Source organism: Choloepus didactylus, chromosome 18 (assembly GCF_015220235.1).
Source record: "Choloepus didactylus isolate mChoDid1 chromosome 18, mChoDid1.pri, whole genome shotgun sequence".
Lineage (NCBI taxonomy): Eukaryota > Metazoa > Chordata > Mammalia > Pilosa > Megalonychidae > Choloepus > Choloepus didactylus.
Window position 1 is genome coordinate 60392116 of NC_051324.1, and position 16478 is coordinate 60408593.

At 42.2% G+C, this 16478-nt stretch overlaps 1 protein-coding gene and 1 pseudogene across 1 annotated transcript; both read left to right on the forward strand.

Annotated features, from left to right (window-relative positions):
* Positions 1–12755, forward strand: part of LOC119514804 — a 41894-nt pseudogene extending 29139 nt beyond the window's left edge.
* On the forward strand, positions 5473–9048 carry LOC119513441 (PRKC apoptosis WT1 regulator protein-like). Its single transcript, XM_037808650.1, has one exon. The coding sequence runs from the start codon at positions 5617–5619 to the stop codon at positions 6625–6627; it is 1011 nt and encodes a 336-aa protein (XP_037664578.1). The 5' UTR covers positions 5473–5616; the 3' UTR covers positions 6628–9048.
* Positions 12756–16478: the final 3723 nt, after the last annotated feature.

Below are 16478 nucleotides of genomic sequence, written 5' to 3' on the forward strand. Positions count from 1 at the left end.
TCCTTACCATTTAATCATATTATGATAGAACATTTTTGTTCTCCAGTTTTTACTTCCTATGTCATTATTCCTAATTTGGCTCCTATGTTTAAGCTCAACAAGCAGTGTTGATATTTAATACAATGGTTATGATAAAAAACAAGCGTGAGATGAGGAAACTTCTAGGAAAGACACTCTTCTGCTTTTAGAAATTAAAAGAGGCATTATTATTGGGTGCTCCCACTGTATACAAGAAGTTTTAGAGCAAGAATAATTCTGAATTGATCCTTAACTTTATTTCAGAAAGTGGTAAAATAGCTGTGGAATACAGACCCGGTGAGGAGATCATAGGTGCCAGAACTGAGGAAGAACTACAGTATTTAATTCAAGTACGTGGAGATAAAAGCTCAAGGGTGACATGAACAGTGTCGCCATAATTCAAAACAACCAGTATACACAGCTGGCTATCATCCTTACGGAAATGTGAAACTCTGAAACTGCTTTTGAGTGCAGGGAATTCCTGAGGCTTTTCCTGACGTCCTGGCACTTGGCTCTGGCCCCTTATTTGAAGTTTGGAGAGTAGGAATGAGGACCATCAGAGAACGCCTACAATTGTGGACATAGGAGAGGGGTTATTCTCCCCTTCCAGGGGTTAGGGATGATTGGCTGCTTGACCATAGGCCTTTTAGAACTCCCCTCAAATAGGATCTCAGGGATTTGGGAACAAAGTAACCTTGGCCTTAAGTGTGATTATGCTACAGCTTTTGGAAACTATGAATCCTTTCAAATAAGATACATTACCTGGATCTCAGCAACTCACATGTATCTTTTTTTTTTTTTTTTTTTTTCAAAAGAATTTTGAGACTTGTGGAGTTTATTATATTAACAGGAAAATTCTTATGACATGTAGCTTCAAAATCATTCCATAGAAATAAATATTTCTCTTCAGCATCATTTGAACAAGCATAGAGTCCCATCATAGCTATATTATCCACCTTAACTAATCTATTATTGGATGTTTAAGTTTTGGTTCATTTGTGTGAAATACTATAAACAGACACATAATTTTCAAAGTGACCAATAGGAAAGAAATGTTTAGATTTACTCAAAAATATCCTAGGTTCATCAGGATTATATTAGAGTCACTCATGGACAGTTGGACAACTATCATGGCCCTTCCTATTGCTTCAGACATGTCAAAGAGATATTTTTCCAGAGATTTATTGTTTACTAAAAAATTGTATGGAAATTTCTCACAGATGATTCCTGGAGCTGCAAAATAAGGTTTCCTATGACTTTTGTCTTTCAACTTCCCCTGCTGTGGCTTCATAGTTTCTACCTTTTCACAAGAGCAGCAGAAAATGACTATATTCCAGATGATTTGTTCAGCCCTCACTTTGTATCACATTGTGTGTGCATGTGTGTTTTAGTAAGTTTTATGAAAGAGAGCCCATTAAAGTGAAAATAGTTAAAAATCACCTTCAGGGAAAATATTCTTAGAATAACCAATAAATATAAAAGTGTAGTCTTTTGTCCCCAGGACCCTTCCCAGAGTTCTGTGAGGTTAATATTATTTCTGTAATACTAAGATGCTAATGTACCATTAGAAGACATGGTCCCAGATAGGCCCACCTGTCCTGCATCAAACAGAGAAACAAGTTTCTTTGCTTTGGTGAGAATGTGAGTTTAAGATGCATCAGCAAGGAACTGGGAGAAAGAAAATCCTTCCAAGTCCAGTCCAGATTGAGAAGAATTGTTTTGTTTTTTATAACCCCAAGCAGACAAATAAATAGCCAGAAGCCAGAAGAAAGCAGAAAAGAAAAAATAATAGAGGAGAGAAAGCTGTTCTGTTAGCATTTCCTTATAATCTTGAAGTCCTCCCCTCATTCAGGTTTGTTTTTCAAAAAGCCAGTGCTTTATCAAACCATATGTTGGTTTCCTCTAGTGTGCAACACTAGGAAAGTTTCTGGGAGCAGACAGCAAGTTTTTGTTGTTGTTGAGATTAGAGCAGCAACATGTTATTTTAACAAGGGCTTTTTATGGTCAGAATAACTCAAGGTTGCTTGAATGAAGTGATCTTAATAAACAGGTTTTTTTTCCTATTGGCAATTGAAGACTATACTAAGCATTTTCCAGCTGAAGAATTATATTGAGTATTTTCTACTTATCCAACTATCAAATCCCTTTTTATGAGACATTTTCTTATTCTTAAGAAACAGTATCTTATGAGCATCTCTTATAAAAAGGAAAGTGGGCAAAGGTCTAGCTTGGGTAACTGCTTCCTGCTGAACAAAGGCAAAGATGTTCTTCTATTAATCTGGAAGATTCTCTGTACATAAACCCACAGATACAATACAGTCAACAAGACAAACATAAGGCAAGCAGAATTAACATCATGCTAATAAGGGGTATTCTCCATTTCATAGGTAAGTTTACTATAATCTTTAACACTATCAATGAGTCCAGTTTACTATAATCTTTAACACTATCAATATCATCCTTCATATGATTTAATATTGAGATATTATCATATTCATCTGGTATATAGGTGCAACACAATGCCAATGAGAGCACAGGTCCCTCCTTGAGCTGCTATCAGTAGATTTAAAACCATTCTACTTTGAAGAACAACTTTTTTTCATTTGAGCAACTTCATTTAAGAGACTGAGCCCTTGCTTGGTGTTTTGCATAAACTGAGCTGTGACCTTAGCCAGGGCAATAACTTGTCCAAGAACATCTATTGCACCCCCTTCTGGGAGGAGGACAGATAAAGGCCATTCCCACTACCACAAGGCTCTCTTAGATCTGCAGATTATAAGGCTTTCTTATGCAAACTTAAATGGACCTTTAAGGCCTTTACATTACTTGGTGTTTCAGGTAGACTTTTAAATATTTGTCCAGGCAAAAAGGGGTATCCAATAGTGCATCTCCGTATCCAATTACATGGCAAATATGGCCAGAAGTTAGAACTGCAGAGCCACCTGGATCCAGCTGGGGGCAAATAGATGGGTAACTCTTTTCCTACAGAGGCTACCTGTGAGATTAGATTCCATGGATTTAATGGCTTCATGCTGGGCCATTCATCTTTCCAAGGATAGATGATTTTATCATACTTTGGAGGATGTCTCCTACAAAGTTAGTTTGGGCAGAAGTGTTTCAGTGTTCTACATAAAGGGAGGTATTACCATATAGCACCCCATTTTTGCTATTAGACACACTTTCCCATCCCAAACTGACATATACAAGAGGGGTGATGAGAAATAGTTTCCTAACTTAGGATGTAATTTTCCTGGGCTGCTGTGAAATTAAACCTAAGACTTTCCCAAGGGCTTATATTAGTGCCCAGGCTGGGTGTTGGAAGGTAACACCATGTACAGAAATGTGGGATAGTAGGATAAATTAGGATTAACCAATCAGACCAATTTTGTGTTGAGAAAGGTAAGATGGCCCAGGGCAAACTTGAACTTCCAGCAGTAGGTAAATAAGTACAAATCCAACTATCATTTCTCTGGTGGATATCTGCTACTGTTGCAGTTCATTTTAGGAAAATATTGCCTTACACAAAATAGAATAGGAGAAAAAGGCAAAGGATGTATAACTTAATCCTAATCATCATACTGTTTTAGGCAATTTATGGAAGGGTAATTTTAAATCAGCATTAGGGGTACATGAGAAGGTGGTGTTTTCTTCTACTTCTTTCTCCTCTGGAGCTGGCTTAACTTGCAAATGGTGAATCCATGGCTTAATACCCTGCAGTTTGAGAGAAGAGTGAGGGATTATAAACACAATGTAATGTCCAACCCACTTGGGGGTAAGTTGATCCTCAAGGTGTTTATGATTCCATGTTTTCAATAACACTTGGTCTCCTGGCTCATAAGGATGTAAGACTGTATCCAGCACCGGGAAAGTCTTGATTGCAAAGTCATCTTCACCCAGATATGCCTCATGTCTGTCTGCTGCAGGCACCTTCACCTGGACCCTACAGTCTCGACCCTCCAGGAAAATTTCTGGGCAGCTGCTAGTCACAGAGCCAAGGAGTCCAGGAGAGCCCCGCAGCCAAAGAGACAAAGATCAGGGCTGCACTAAAGGCAGTGGGAGGTCCCTTTTTGGTCACCCAAGACAAGCTGTAGCTGTTGAGTGGAACCCGGGCCAGGGCAGACAGGTAGCCTAGAAGGTTGGAGGCAGAGGATGCTAAATCGGCAAGGCAGCTATCTCAGACCAGGGCCCCTGTGGCCAGCTCAGCTCCCGCTGACTCTCTCCACTGTAGGACAAGAGGCGCGGGACTCTGAGCTGAGGGCGCCCTCATGCAGGTGGGATAGCGAGTACTGGGAGTGGCTCTTCCTACCTGTCCACGAGCTGGGGAGGGGGTGGAGAAGGCTTTGCAGGCCACACAGTGCAGGCTAGGCTGGGAGGCTAGTGCTGCTGCAGCTGCTGCTGCTGCTCGCACTGTAGGCCGAGGTCCGGAGGCCACAACGGCCCAAAACCCAGGGGCATAAAGAGGCGCTGCTTCTCCTCCTAAATGATCCTCTCGTGCTCGTTCCGCTTTGCTGCAGCTTGGCATGCCGCTCTGCCTCCTCCGCCTCGTACAGTCCAGTAGCCACTCCCATGGGACAGCCCCGGCTCTCGTGCACCAGGTCCGACAGTGGACGGCCCCACGGAGTTGGCGGCAACAGCTCCAAGGTTTTGAAGGTGCAGAGGGGGCAAACTTCTGGCGAGGGGGCCGGGGAAGGGGCTGATCAGCACTTAGCAGCTACCCTCTGCCTCCGGACTGTCGCTGTTGTGCCATTGAGGGGTTTGCTCCCGCCTCCCGACTTCTATTGCCGCACACGGAACTTCGGCCTTGTGGGGTACAGCCGGGGAAGCCAAGGCCAAGGAGGTCGCCGGCTGCTGGGCACCCTGAGCATCACGGCGCACAAACGCGGCGGCTGTGTACGCTTCGGAGCTGACAGTCTAGGCTCCCGCCTTCTCTTCCCACATGTATCTTATATGAAATGGAACAAAGTAACCTTGGCCTTAAGTGTGATTATGCTACAGCTTTTGGAAACTATGAATCCTTTCAAATAAGATACATTACCTGGATCTCAGCAACTCACATGTATCTTATATGAAATGGAACAAAGTAACCTTGGCCTTAAGTGTGATTATGCTACAGCTTTTGGAAACTATGAATCCTTTCAAATAAGATACATTACCTGGATCTCAGCAACTCACATGTATCTTATATGAAATGAAATGTTTTGCTGAAGAAACTTTCTGTAAATCAATTATATGAATTCCCTTAATTAGAGGTTAAGGTGCCAAAGTAATTTCTGAAAGAAAATGTTCATTATTTACTACCTATAGGATGTTTTCCTTAAAAAAAAAAAAAAAGGCAGAAAAATGTGTTTCATTTTTTACTACCTATAGGATGTTTTCTTTAAAAAAGGGGGGGGCTCCTTTCGAGGCGCGGCGATCCCCCGTCCGGGAGCAGCTGCCCGCCCGCGGTGTAGACCCGCCGCCCGCTGGGGGAGCCGCGGTCGCCCCCGCGGGTCGTTCCCTCGCCTTCTCCCGGCTGCTGAAAGGAAGAGGCGGCGGCGGTCCGAGCCGGGGGAGGTGGGAACGTTCTGAGGTGAGAACCCGCCTGGCCCCGCTGGGAATATGGCGACCGGTGGCTACCGGACCAGCAGCGGCAGCACCACAGACTTCCTGGAGGAATGGAAGGCTAAGCGCGAGAAGATGCGCGCCAAGCAGAACGCCCCGAACTCGGCCGCCTCGGGCGGGGGCAGCAGCGACACGGCCGGGAAGCCCCCAACGGGGGCGCTGGGAACCTCCGTGACCGCCGCGCCAAACGAGCTCAATAACAACCTCCCGGCCGGCGCGGCCGCACCTGCCGCCCCTGGCCCGGGGGGCGTGAACTGCGCGGTGGGCCCCGCGGCGCTAGCCCGCGCCGTGCCCTGCGCGCGGAGGCCGGAGGACGAGTCCCCAGCCGCTGCCGGCTCGGGGACCCCTCCGCTCCGGGGAGAGGAGGAGGAGCGGGACGGCCCCCCAGAGAAGGGCAAGAGCTCGGGCCCCAGTGCCAGGAAAGGCAAGGGGCAGATCGAAAAGAGGAAGCTGCGGGAGAAGCGGCGCTCCACCGGAGTGGTCAACATCCCCGCGGCAGAGTGCTTAGATGAATATGAAGATGATGAAGCAGGGCAGAAAGAACGGAAACGAGAGGATGCAGTTACACAACAGAACACAATGCAGAATGAAGCTGTAAGCTTATTAGATCCAGCCAGTTCCTGTCTGCTACAAGAGCCATCTAGAACAGTTTCTGGCAGATACAAAAGCACAATTACTGCCTCTGAAGAAGATGTTTCAAATAGATATCCCCGAACAGATAGAAGTGGGTTCAGCAGATATAACAGGGATGCAAATGCTTCAGGTAATTTGGTTTCAAGTAGCACGTTGGAAAAGAAAATTGAAGATCTTGAAAAGGAAGTAATAAGAGAAAGGCAAGAAAACTTAAGACTTGTGAGATTGATGCAAGATAAAGAGGAAATGATCGGAAAACTCAAAGAAGAAATTGATTTGTTAAATAGAGACCTAGATGACATAGAAGATGAAAATGAACAACTAAAGCAAGAAAATAAAACTCTTTTGAAAGTTGTTGGGCAACTGACAAGGTAGAAGATTCAAGGCTCAATATGGAAAAAATATTTTAAAACTACTGATTGAATGTTATGTTCATTGCTAGGACAATATTCCTATGCTGCAATACTTTAAAATAACTATGTATATTTATTTCTATGAAACTGATGGATGTTTGTTTTCAAAATACTTCTTTTTCATTGTTACGGTTCAAAAAAAGTCTCCACCTTTCATTTCACGTATCAGTAACATCTTCCAGCTATTAAAATGTTAGGTTTTGTCTTTTTTTGGCTTTTTGTGGTAGTCAAATAATTTATGGTTTAAAGTCATAACCATTTGAATATATTTTATCTGCAGTAGTGCATTTTCTCCCTAAAGAAATATACATAGTCATTGTTTACATGAATCCAGATACTTTGGGGGACTTACCTGCAAATGCCTTATTACTGATGTGTGCAACTTTTTATGTGTTGATGACTTACTCAGAAAAGTCTTTGTCTACTCTCATTTTTATTTTCAACTTAGTCTAAGTGATTTAGAATAACAGTCACTATTTTGTATAAATCATCTCTTTTAAAAGGAAAGGTATTATAAAAAGTCACAATATCATGTACTAGTTGGCTAAATATAAATTTAGAAGAACACTTGAAACAAAAATTTACTATTTTGTCTGAGTATTGAAAATTTTTAAAAATCACTTTATCTTTTGAAAAACTGTATACGATTGTGTTTTAATGTAAAATTTCTTATGTAGGTACTAATTTTTTTATTGCTCCAAGGTTTCTTAGTGAACATGGGATATTTAAAAAGTTGTTTAGTAATTATTCTTCAGGCCTGAGAAGTGTGTACAATTTCAGTGTGTAGGAAAACAATCCATATTCTTGATTATCATATTATGCATTAAAATCAAAACCAAATTATATATCCACACTTAAAAACTTCTATATTTACATTAACAAAACAGCACACAAGCAGAAATAGTAGTTCTAAAATACTTCGCTTAATTTCTAACTTTTTATAATAACACTGTGACACAGTTCTTATGTGAGAGAGTATTCTGCTACCTGAAATTTAAGGAATTTTCTTCCTAACATTAGAATTATTAAAACAGACTTATTTTTGACAAATTATAAATTTTCTTTTCTATTGAATATTGTTAGTATTTAGGATTGTTATTTTATATTACATTTTCATGTTGAGTAAAATGCCCCCTCCCTTAATATATGTTAACATTAAGAAATGTCTGCTTTATAGTTGACTCTTAAACAGAGAACAGATATCCCTTTGCATCCAGTTAATATACATAAGTGACTTGAATATAGTAAAATCTATTTTGGGTACCCTACTGGCTCCCCTCACTTGCCAAGCTCATTTATGGTTCACCATTAGAAAAGTAGGAAAGATAAAACAATTGGAAACAATATAGAGTAAATGATAAGTGTCAGATTTGGGTTAAAGCTCACCATCTTATGATTCTGATCATCACCTAGGCTTGCAAACAACTGCTCTTCCCACTTTCCTCCATGTCTTCTATTGGAGACCCTGTAATTAAAATAATTTTAGCTACTAGCAGTTTTTCCCCTTTTAGTTTATTCTATAATTAACCTGGTCACTTGGGGTAGTTTTCATATGTTTGTGTATGTATTTACTGCTCACAGAAAGTTCATTATTATATTACCAAACATGGTATAGTTACAAAATTATTACATTAAGTGCTTCTTGGAGAATATTACCCATCATGGGAATAGTGATCTGCTGCCTACATGTCAACATGGTATGCCAGGCTCAGTTGTCACCTTTGGCTGTGTGGTGCTCACCATTTTTTAGTTACCCTTACATAAGTGAAAGAAATGTTGGTGTTGCTTCCCATTCACATTTGGATGTTGTGAAAATGCTGTCATTTTCCAACCTTAAAATATATTATTAGTGTATTGATTTTTCAGTTATATAGAAGAAGTCAGAATTATTTTGAATTTTCTGTTTAATCCATAGATAGATAAATGAATATTTCATTTCACTTTTAAATGTTTCACCAGTCACTAATCCTTTAATCTTTAAGATTGAGCTGTTTTAAAATTTTTCCTGTTCAGTTTATTGGGAACATTTCCAGCAATGATTTTTACTTTTTTAACATAATGATATATAGTGCAAATAGAGGAGCACTGACAACAGAAGCACAAGCATTTCACATGCAGTCTCCCCCCACTCTTTAAAATGTGTATGTATTTCACACATAAATTTACATTGACTATTGAAAAATGAAATAGAATATATCATTCCCCCTTAAAGATTTGTGAAGTTTTGAGATTTTAAGAAGTTAACTTAAATATATATTCATTACCTTAGAAAAATTGGTTATTGTCAGTACTGTACTAGTATTTGTGAAATTATTAGTGCTATTCAGAAATATTTCTTAAATCTCCTGGGAATTTGTGGCATAATAAAACACATCAAAAGTTTTAATGTGTTTATGAGATCATTTTAAAACAGTAAGTTTATTATCTTTACAATGAGCAAGACTTTGCCTCCCTGATTTCTGATAGGCATTAACTTGAAAGTTACTGCAGTAATTTTTACTCAATTTCTAGAAATCGTTAGTAATTTTATTGGACTGCAGTTACCTTTAGGGAGCAAGGAGATGGTTTTGTAGGGTGTAGTTCTAAGTATTCTAAGGGAATTTGCTAAATATAGTAGACTAGCACTATCACACTTGTTCAAGTAGTTTAATAAAACATAGAAAATGAAATATCAGGGGCAGGTACATGAAGCAGTGTATACTTAAGATGGAAAATCTACCTCAGTTGCATGTGGTTTTTCTTTTCTGAATTAATCTGGATTTTTGTAATTAGACTGAAAGCCAAATTTGCAAAGTCCTTGGATTTGATCATTGATCTGGCCTCTTGGACCATTTTTTTAGGTGTGGGGATAGTTACATTACATCTTTTTTCTATTTGTATGATTTTTGAATCAGCACCTAGGAAGTTCCATGCAGCATTGGCACTTATTTCATAACTGTTTTGTGATTTTTATTAATAACCAGTTAAAAAATTCAGGCATATATTTTCGTTTCTGTAATATGAGAAATCTAATACACCAGCTTTCCTTTGGTGGAGTATATTAAGTGAAAAAGAACCTAGCATTCAGGAGCTTTAAAATAATATGTTAAAATTAGTGCTGAACATTCTTATATTGTATCTGAACCATTCCTAATAAATAACAATAAAGCTTGACCTCTTTTACATTGGAACTGTGCTCTGGTAAATATACGACAACCTTCAATTAGGATTGTAACTTACAGTACTTTATCTGAGAATTAGTGTGAGGCTTATTATTTTTTATGCTTTCAGTTTAAACTGAAAGCATAACATTAATAGCATATAACTAACATTTTGCTCGTCAGGCATGTCAACAAAGCACCTTCTTCCATGTTACTAAGTTTTCTCCTTAATGTTAGAAGTTGATTGTTTAAAGACTTTAACCATTACCCAAGAGAACTTGAGCCCATATACATTTTTTTAATTAGCCAGAATCTCATAGCGTGTTAAATAAAGTCTTATCTCCAGCCTCCCCCAAATAATTACATGTGAGTATGTGAGAGAATATGTATGCGGGGGCGGGGGGGGGGTGTTGCAGTAAATTTTCAGACCTATTCCTTCAGCAAGTATTTATTAGTCAACTGGGTATATACTATTATGGGTATTATGGGGGTTTAAAGAACGGTCATGGGCCAACCCTTCCATCTGGCAGTGTACAGTCAGAAACACAGAGTATAGTCTTAGCTGGTATTAGTCTATCTAATCTGAATTATTCATTCAAAAGTTTTTTGTTTTTTTGCTTTTCTTTTACATTAATTATCCAGCCCTTGTCTTTTAGGTCTGGTTAATAGGTACTGTTATATTTGCTGTAGCATTTATTCAACAGTGGATTGAAAGACCTGATTCTTATTGGGAAGTATCTTATACTTTTAACAATTGTATATGTATTAGAAGAAGAATATTTTTAGGGAATTTATAGCAGTAATTTGGTGAAAAGAATTTAGTTTATGTCAGATCAGCCAAACTATTGGTAGTATTCAAATGTGATCAAAAATTAGTATTTGTATATATGTTATTGATAATTAGTTTGCTTTAAGTATTTAAGTCTAATCTACAGTTTGCATATTGGCAGTTACCATGGTAATAATAGAATGTTAGTGATTTTTATTTGATGGACATTGGTTATGTACCTTGGTTGTTGGTTTTTGTTTTTTCACTAGATACCTGAAAGGTGTTTGCTACTTTTTTTGATAACTTGTTTCTTGAAAAATTTAGCCATGCTATTCCGGGTTTTTGTTATGTTTTTCTTCTAAATTTAATTATCAGGCTTCTGCTGTTACCAGAAAAGACCATAGGAAAACTAAGACAATCCTAATACTTGTGGAAAAACATCTGGATAAATTATTGAACACATTACTATTTTGTACACTGCTTTCATCATTCCCATTGCATAGGTTGTCATTATATAGTAGTCACCTCATATAGATTTACCTTTAATATGCATTACATGTAAAATAATAGTCACTCAATAAAAAAGTAAAATTTCACTTTTTTTTCAACAAGCTAATTATTTTTTTTCTTTCCTGTATTGTTAGTAAAACCCTGACTACAAGTTTTTACTTTTTAAGTTCAAGGATAATTCTAATTAGCAAATTTATATTGACTGTTACTGAAACAAGATGCATTACTTTAAAATTCTTTATTTAGCATATTATCTAAGAAGGAATAATGTTTTAAGAAACAAAAATATGGAGGTGAGAAATCTGAATACATCAACAGTGGGACTTCTTGAACATGTGAGGAAGTACACACATGTTCAACCTGACTGAGAATTAATTATCCCTGTTTGTGTTTTAAAAGTGTATGGATTTAAAAAAGAAAAATAAAGGAAAAAATAAAATTAAAAAAAAAAAAAAAAAAAAAAAGGGGGGGAGCAGAAAAATGCATTTCATGTCAGCAGGAACTTAATTTGGGGGCTAGATTGTTGCTGATTTAACTCACCCCAGAGTTGTGAAGAGTTTTATTTTGAAAGGGAGAAGGTAGGAAGGTGTAGGTGGTTCTGTTCTGAAAAGGTACTTAAAGATTTTTCCATGTAAAATGATTATTTTAATTCAATTTAAAGAAAATCAGTCAAGGTTATCTAAGATTGGACTTTAACAAGTCTAGTTTCCTGTGAAATACAAGAGAAAGGGACTTAACGTTGAGCTAAAGATTTCAGAAACCTGATTATAACCAAAGGTCCATCCCTAAATGAGGTCAATCTCGAAATCAGTTCAGTTTTAAAACCATAACTATGTGCCAAGACATGTGCTAGGCCCTGGAAATAAGATGAAGCCCCTTTTCTCTCAAAGTTTACTTGCCAGGAGCTGTGCTAGATAATAGACAAGAAAATAAATACAATAGATTATAAAAAGGATTGTAAAGTAAATAAGTTGGGTGCTAGTGATAATAGTATTTCAATAAAATTATTTAACATGCTGATGTTATCATCCTAAGTGTCTTCTCTATGTGCACATGGAGGGTAGAGCTCTATAAGGTGGGGTTGTTAACATTTTCTAGATTAATGGCCGTGTTAAGCAAAGGTCGGATTAGGGGAAGTTTTCCCATGCCAATGCAGAATGCTCTGCACTCTCCCAGACCCAGCTGCCCATTCCCCCAAACCTTCCTACAGAAATTTTGGAGTCATCACTGATTAGTGGTAGCCCCTACCACTCTGTTATAGAGTGGATTAATAAGGAAATAAGGAACAAAGAGGATAGTGAGATATTAGAAGAAATGGTAACATTTTAGAATTAAATATCCGTCATGTGTGTGCTCCTCATTGCTACACTAAAAAGCACTCCTTTTGCAGGTCAGTTACTTTTCTTGGAAGCAGTATGGCCAGGGGGAGGAAGAAAGTCTCTCGGATTTCGGTTTAGAGGAAGAAGAATTCAAGCTGGCAGAAACAGACGAGCACTTTTGAATGACTATCCCGAGAGACCGTGCCCGTCACTTCGTTGGCAAGCACTGCCCCTGCCCCTGCCCACGCTACTGGAGTTGGAGTCGGGGTGGTGGTGGGAGAACCAAGGGTCTGTGGCCCAAATTCTGCCTTGCTGCGGGGGCAAGTCATGACAGCAGGGATTCCACTTGAGGGAAGGGAGCCTTGGGCCACAGTGATTCTGGGACTCGGGCTCGCCTTGGTGGCATGGAGCCATTCTCAGCAGGTTGCGTAAATAAAGGTGTCATAAATAAAGGGTGGGTCGCGGGGAGGGGGAGGGGCACGCGGTTGCTAATGGTGCGCCTGCGTTCCGGGCTGCCATTAAGCTTCCACTGACCGCTCACGGCGGCGAGGCGCCCCACTGGCTTGGGTTGCGCACCCTGAGACTCCCGACGTTATGTCCCTACTGGGGTTCCTCTTCATGCTACATCTTCTGTGGCTGCTGGTCAAGGCGGCTCAGCCTCCAGGGTCAGCCCTGGACTCAGTCAAGCTGACCTCCGACCCCCCAGGACCCGCTGAGACCTGGTCTTTGCCCTCCCCCCGTCTCCCACCTGCATCGCCCCGTGCACTTACACCCCCACCCGACTACCTGGCGTCCTCGGCTCCGGGCCACATGTTGGCTCGACCTCAGGACATCACCGAGACTTTGGTTCCACTCCCGGACACGGATTCAGCTCTAGAGCTGCCCGCAAGGACCGCTCAGTTTGCGCTTCCACTTCCCGATGTAGATGGCAACCGAACTCGGCACGAAAAGCTCCCGGAGGCGGGTCCAATGCTACACTGGCTACAGAAGGAGGCCCTAGCCATGCCTCCTCAACTCAAAAGTGGGATTCACACTCCAGGTCTGAATCAAGCTGAAGATCACGATTCATATGAAATACTTGTTCCACCTGTAGAGGACAGTAAGAATCCAAAACAACCTAAGTTTATTGTTTCACCCCCAAACCTGAAGAAAGATCTAGCTCAGCATCGTCGGCTTGCTAAGGTTGTTGGAAATTCAGATCAGTTAGCACCCAAAGCTCTTCAGGACCAATCCTACGAGTCTGATCTTCTAGATCCAAGTCTGGACATGTTCTATTCTCCAGACCACCTACCTTTGGAGTCCCTAGACAACCTGGATCAGCTTCCAGAGCTCCCTGAGGACACTCACAGGTCGGGAGTTTTAACTGGACAACCAAAGCCCAATGTGGAGGTGGGACAATCTCAAACCCAACAAGATGCCCCAGTTCAGCATCCGGACCCCCCTGGGAAAACAGAACTATCTCCAGCCCAGCAGGAGGACCCACATCATCCTTTGGACACCCCTGAGGAGAATGAACCTCCTCCTGTCCAGCAGGTGGCCCCAGCACAGCCCTCCAAGACCCCTACAGTCCAGCCAGAGGCCCCAGCTGAACCTCCAGAGCCGCAAAAGGAGGTTGTAGATCAACCACCAGAACATCTGGCAGCTCAGCATTCAAACTTGCCCATCACACATAAACATATAGATCTAGAGCTTACCATAATTCCAGAAGCCACTAAGGTTGGAACTTCTCCAATAGAGCAGGAGGCCCCAGCTCAGCTTCCAGAGCCCATTGAAGAGGGTGAGGCTTCTCCAGTCCAGCAGGAAGGCCAAGCACAACAACCAGAGCCCTCTGAATATGCCGACATTTCACCAAGCCAGCAGGAGGCCCCAGCTCAGCCTCCAAACACTTCTGAGGAGGTTGAACCTTCTGCCATCCAGCAGGGGGCCTCAGTTCCACTGCCACAGCCTCCAGCTCATCCTCCAGAGCCTCCTAAGGAGGTTGAACTCTCTCCAAATCAACAGGGGGAGCAAGCTCAGCCTCCAGAGCTTACTGGGGAGTTGGAGTCATCTCCAATCCAGCAGGAGGCACAACCTCACCCTCTAGAACCTCCTGAAGAAGGTAAATATCCACCATTCCAGCAGAATTCCACAACTGAGCCTACAGAGCACACTGAGGAGCTCAAGCCTCCTCTTGTCCAGCCAGAGACCACATTACAGCCTTCAGTGCCCTCTAATGAGGTTGCAGCTCACCATGAAGTGCATGATGAGGTGACAGTTTACCCTCCAGGTCTGCATCAACCTCAGCATTTAGAATTGCCCAATGTTACTGTTAAGCCTGTGGATCTAGAGCTTACAATAACTCCTGTAGCCACTACGGAGGTTGGACCTTCTACAACCCAGCAGGAAGCCCCAGCTCAGCCACCAGTGCCTCCTGGGGAGAGTGAACCTGCCCCCACTAAGGAAGTTGAACCATCTTCAATTCAGCAGGAGGCTTCAGCTCATGCTTCAGAGCCCATTGAGGAGACTGCACCCTCTCCAAGCCAGCAAGAGGCCCCAGCTCAGCTTCCAGAGCCTCCTGAGAAAGTTGAACATTCTGCAAATCAGCAGGCAGCCCAGGCTCAGTCTACAAAGCCCCCATTGGAGGGTGAGCCTTATCCAGTGCTTCAGGAGGCCCCAGTTCAGTCTCAAGAGTCTACCAATGTTGAACCTCCTCCACCCCAACAGGAGTCCCCAATTCAGCTTCAAGAGCCTGCCACAGAGGGTGTTGTTCAGCCTCCCATCCTTCATGAGGTGACAGTTTCTCCCCCAGGTGAAGCTCAGCATCTACAATTCTCCAATGTCACGATTAAACCAGTGGATCTGGAGTTTACCATAACAACAGAGGTGCCAGGTCAGCCTCCAGAGCCCCCTAAGGAGTTTGAACCATCTCTGTTCCAGCAGGAGGTGCCACCTCAGATTTCAGAGCCTTCTAAAGATGTTGAACCTCCACAGGTCCAGCAGCAGTACCCAGCTCCACCTATAGAACCCTTTGAAGAGGTCAAACCTTCTCCAGTCCAGCTGGAGGCTCCAGCTCAGACCACACAGCACCCTGGGGAGTTTGAATCTCTTCCAGTACAGCAGGAGACCCCAGTTCAGCCATCAGAGCCTGCTATGGAAGGTGTAGCTCAGAGTGAGGCTCAGTATCCAGTATTGCCCAGTTCCACCGTTAAACCTGTAGATCTGGAGCTTACTATAACCCCGGAGACCACCACAGAGGTTGAACCTTCTGCAGTCCAGCAAGAAGTTGGTGTTGCTCAGCCTCCAGAGCCCCCTAAGGAGTTTGAACCATCTCCGGTCCAGCAGGAGGTGCAACCTCAGATTTCAGAGCCCTCTAAAGATGTTGAACCTTCACAGGTCCAGCAGCAGTTCCCAGCTCCACCTATAGAACCCTTTGAAGAGGTCAAACCTTCTCCAGTCCAGCTGGAGGCTCCAGCTCAGACCACACAGCACCCTGGGGAGTTTGAATCTCTTCCAGTACAGCAGGAGACCCCAGTTCAGCCATCAGAGCCTGCTGTGGAAGGTGTAGCTCAGAGTGAGGCTCAGTATCCAGTATTGCCCAGTTCCACAGTTAAACCTGTAGATCTGGAGCTTACTGTAACCCCGGAGACCACTACAGAGGTTGAACCTTCTGCAGTCCAGCAAGAAGTTGGCGTTGCTCAGCTTCCAGAGCCCCCTAAGGAGGTTGAACTTTCTCCAGGCCAGCAGGAAGCCCCAGCTCTGCCTCCAGAGACCACTGAGAAGGTAGAACTTTCTCCAGCTCAGGTAACCTTAGTTCTACCTCCAGAACCCTCTAAGGAGGTTGAACCTTCTCCAGTGCAGCAGGAGGCAACAGCTCAGCCTCTAGAGCCTGCTAAGGAGGTGGAACCCTCTTCAGTTCTGCAGGAGGCCCCAGGTCACACTCCAGAGCCCACTGAGAAAGAGGAAGTATTTCCCATTAAACAAGTGTCCCCAGCTCAGCCTCCAGAGCCTCCTCAAGAGGTTATAGTTCAACCTCCAGCATATCATGAGGAGACAGTTCCACCTCCAAATCAGTATCAAACTCAGCATTCAAATTTGT

What these genes read in the sequence shown, in the direction of transcription:
- LOC119513441 (XM_037808650.1), top strand. Translation starts at nt 5,617, where the DNA reads ATGGCGACCGGTGGCTACCGGACCAGCAGCGGCAGCACCACAGACTTC.